This window comes from Aristolochia californica, unplaced genomic scaffold, assembly GCF_029961685.1.
Source record: "Aristolochia californica isolate CCGP_79_NKW_82.1479 unplaced genomic scaffold, dmAriCali1.0.hap1 SCAF_14, whole genome shotgun sequence".
Lineage (NCBI taxonomy): Eukaryota > Viridiplantae > Streptophyta > Magnoliopsida > Piperales > Aristolochiaceae > Aristolochia > Aristolochia californica.
The window spans coordinates 8,070,616-8,074,723 of NW_027181815.1; the positions used below are offsets into that span (position 1 = coordinate 8,070,616).

Genomic DNA, 4,108 nt, shown 5'->3' on the forward strand with positions numbered 1-4,108 from the left:
CGAGTTCGTGATCCTTAGACGGAGAGAACGGGCAGGATAATATCACATTGACGAAGGAAAAGTCCAACCAATGTTTTGGAAACTTGTGTTGTGTTTGCTTTAAAGGGCAACAGGCTTGATCAATCTCTCTTCTTCACTAGAAAATGGGCTTAAGATGTAATCCTAGAGTGTTATGTGAGTAAATCGATTTCTATCTTGTTCTTCACATGGCATGTTTGACTTGAAATAGATGGAGTGATAAAAAGATGAAGCGAGCTGTGGATTAGACATACATAAAATAATCGCTTAATGATCCAATTAATTGAGTAGCAAATCTGGGTGAAAAACATCTGAAAAGCTATCTTAGTAAGAGTATATCTTGTGGCGGTTGCGGACATCTGTTAACAGTAAAGACGAGGGTAGCTCTAGAGATTGCCCAGTGCAAAACCCTCCAAAGAGCAATTTTTTTCTTCTATGTTTATCATTGATGTATTCTGGTTCTTCCTTTATCTCACAATGCAGGATTCTATTATCGGTTCTTCTGTTGGCTTTCTCAAATCTGTGAAACTTCTCCTGGTTTATGGAAGGAGGGGAAAGAAGAAGAATGGTAAGAGAGATAGGAGGGTGAGAAGATCCGTTGGCCCGTGGCGAGAATTCCCTTTGGATCGAACTCCATCTTCCTCTTCAGAAAGGTGGCCCATTTAGGGCCGAAGTGATCTTCCCACTCGCGTTGGGTTGTGTAGTGTGGGAGGTACTGTTTCACATGGATGCCGGCCTTGTTGCAGAAGGCGAGGATCTCCTGGTTTTGACGGCTGAGATAATCTAGGGTCTGACTTTCGTCCCCGGAGGATAAGGCTGATCGAAGCAGAGCCACAAGGTAGAAGATATCATCGTCGGGTGTAACAGCCGAGCTTCTCACGTCCCACCTGCCATAACCAACAAAATGACGACAATATCTTAGATTCGTTTCTTTCCATTTTTGTAGGAAAGCTGCGAGGCCCCACTCGGTTCTGCTCGTAACAACATCATGAATGATTTCAGGCTATATCTTGTCTTTTCTGCTTTTGTCCCTGCTTACATGTGATCAAGTCGTGGACACTTCCATGGTGGATTCCATTCCACCACCATGGATGATTTCACGCTACTTGGATTTTCATCATATTCTTGTTTCTTCGTCCTTTTTTATAAGAAAAAAAAAAAAAAAAAAAACCAGGTCTACTATGATTTCCTCCCTTCAGTGAGTGAAAGAATCCATCACAGAAATCATCCAGGGAAAGCACGGGAAGGTTAATATCTTCTTACTTGTTTTTGTTCATGGGGTAGATGAGGATGGGTCCGCTGGTCTTGTTTCCCAGAATGCCTTTGAAAACTCCGGCGTCGAAATCAGCGATTCTCGACTTGGGAACGAAGAGGTTGAGCCATGGGTGAGGAACATCCCACAGCCCCTTGGCCCGGAGCTTTAGTTCGGCGCTGTGAACCCGGTCCAGGAAATCCACGTAGGGAAGATCCGTGGTGAAAACTGAAGCCGGAATGAAGTTCAGTTTCTTGAGCAACGCCTCCACCTCCTGCAAAGCAGAGAAATTCCCATTTTTTTAATCGTCAGCTTCATAGTATTTCAAGAACTCTTTTAAGGTTGCCCAACACGAAAGTATGCTTCCACTTTTAAATTAAGGTGCGGGATCCTATCTGCCTAACTACTGCGACCGTTTTTATTAGTAACGCCATTTATTTTAATGGTGGACGGCATTAATCTAGTGGAATCTGTTCTTCCAGAATAGAATGAAATGAGGAGCATATTTCCATCTTCCCCATGTGATGCCTGGTGTCATGTATTTCCAGAGCAGTTGCTCTTTTTATTACCCATACTAAAAGAGAATGATTTGGGTATAAGAAAGAGAATATAATCCGAATGCGAAACAGTGGTTTTCTTTTTCCAAAAATGAAAACAAAAGGCAGACCTGATCGACGGTTTTTGCCGAGGCATCGTTGTAATTTTTGGTGATTTCCAGGCAGTAGAGAACGCCGGTGCCAGTGGCTCCAAGAGAACCGACCTTAACAGGATTGCGAGGGGAGAAGAAAGACGACCTCCAGTTGTTGATGAGGCCTTGCTCGACGATCACAAAGCCTTCAACGTAATCGAATTTGTTGCTGGCGGGCTCATCTTGCAAGGAGATGAGATACTCTTGGTCTCTAGTAAACGTGGAGAAATCTGAGTACAGTACCCGGATCCATCTAACCTGCGTCAAAAGAAAACCGCAATGGAAGAAGACCCACGCTCATTAGAAAGAGAACGACGTATCAAACCCAAAAAGCCTGCAGTGAAAAGCTGATGGACCCAGGTGGTGTTAGACAAATCGGGTCGAATAATCGTCCCGTGTCCTATTCTGCTGGGTCTACTTCAAACAGTTCTTTCTGAGTGAGAGATTATCAATGCCGGCGAAAATTTCAACACAGGGCAAAGATATGCTCCCATCCAAGAAGGAAGATGGTATATAATTAACCTCGCTTCTCGCTTGTTTTTTTTTCCCTCTTACTGGGAACTGAACAAATGGAGGTAGATGAGAACAAAATAGAAAAAGTTCTACCGTACCCTTTCCGGAGCCGGTTCCAGAGCGATTCTGGCGCGAGTTATAATCCCAAACTGTCCTAATCCACCAAGAACAGCATGGAAAAGCTCTCCGTTTTGATCTTTTGAGCATGTCTTTAGCTCACCTTTGCCTGCAAATGTAGAAGAAATGAGAAAGCAGCAGTAGAAAGGCTAATGTAGGAGACTTCGTTGTAAAAAAATAACCTGTAACAACATCAAGTTCGTGGAGATTGCTGATCTGAGGACCATGGTTGAAAGCCTGGCCGCTGATTCCTGCATTAGAGAGAGTCCCACCCACCGAGAGGTATAGATAATCGGTCCAAGATTTTGGCGCAAGTCCATGTTCAAGAGTAGACTTCAACACGTCTATCCACAGCTCACCTCCCCAGACGTCCGCGTAGAATTCCTTGTCCCGTTTCGAAGATGCCGCCGGCATCGCGCCGACGGTGACGTGGCGGTTTTCTTTCTTCATGCGGCTCATCTCGATGACGACACCATTGCCGGTCTGAGCCTGGCCGTTAATTGAATGGCCGTGGCCCCTAGCCGAGACCGTAAAGCCGCGATCCGAGCCGTAAGCTGACCGCACCAATGTCACCAAGTCTTGTACAGAAGCCGGATGGAGGACGGCGAGTGGCTTAGTCCGGGTGAGGCCACCGAAATCAAGAGAGGCGGCCTCGACGTCGGTGGAGTCAATGGTGAGGTGGCCCTGCACACCCAGCTGTGGAAGCTCGGACGGCAGTCCGACAGTGGAGAGGAGACGACAGATTGCTAAGACGACAAGGAGATGCTGAGAAGCCATGTATGCTGAAGAAGCCTGAAAGGATGGCTCTCTCAACCGAGATATTAATGTATTTATAGGCGAAGCAGGGTTAATTGAAACCAAAACGAAAACCGGAAATTAAGGGAGAGAGACGACGGAATAGATCAGAGAAGTCGAAAGCAGCGGATCTTCTGTAAAACTTCTCGGGCGAAACAAAATCTTGTGGCAGCAGCGTGGGGACTCGTGGCGCTAACGTAAGCTGGATTGCGCTTTAAAGATCTGCTACGCAACATGAACAGATTCGTCCGCTCTGTTTTTTCACTTTCCGCCCAGCCAAAAAGATTTCCCAGAGATAGAGAGAACTCAGAATTAGAGAAGATACATATATCTCCGTCTACCAACACGGTGTAAGGTTCGGTCGCTCGAATTCGAGCCAGAGAGAAAGAGAGATCAAAAGAAGGAAAAAGACGGGATTGTGGCTGGAAAGTTTATGAAAAGACGGAACACAAGGAGAGAGACAGAGGCGGAGCAGTGGCGAGAGAGAGAGAGAGAGAGAGAGAGGCGGAGCAGTGGCGACGACGGTCTGTTCTCTGTCTAGGATTTCCAGTACAGCTTGGTTCGAAATTTATAGGACAAAGGTCTCTTGATGCCACACGTGTGCTAAGTGTTAAGTGGGCTTGACACGTGTTAGGTGGGGGACAACAAAATAGGTGGAACCCGCTGGACGATACGGCGAATCGATATGGGGACGCGAGCTAGCTGGAGGAAGGTTCACGTGGGTG

The 4,108-nt window shown here is 46.3% G+C and overlaps 1 protein-coding gene across 1 annotated transcript; it reads right to left on the minus strand.

Annotated features, from left to right (window-relative positions):
• Positions 1–269: 269 nt before the first annotated feature.
• On the minus strand, positions 270–3,906 carry LOC137950125 (cytokinin dehydrogenase 5-like). The gene is made up of 5 exons (XM_068796505.1): positions 2,771–3,906; positions 2,570–2,697; positions 1,938–2,216; positions 1,282–1,544; positions 270–905 (listed from the first exon to the last, which is right to left on the minus strand). Exons 1-5 carry the CDS (start codon positions 3,363–3,365, stop codon positions 533–535), a joined length of 1,638 nt encoding a protein of 545 aa, XP_068652606.1. The 5' UTR covers positions 3,366–3,906; the 3' UTR covers positions 270–532.
• Between the last annotated feature and the right edge of the window lie 202 nt (positions 3,907–4,108).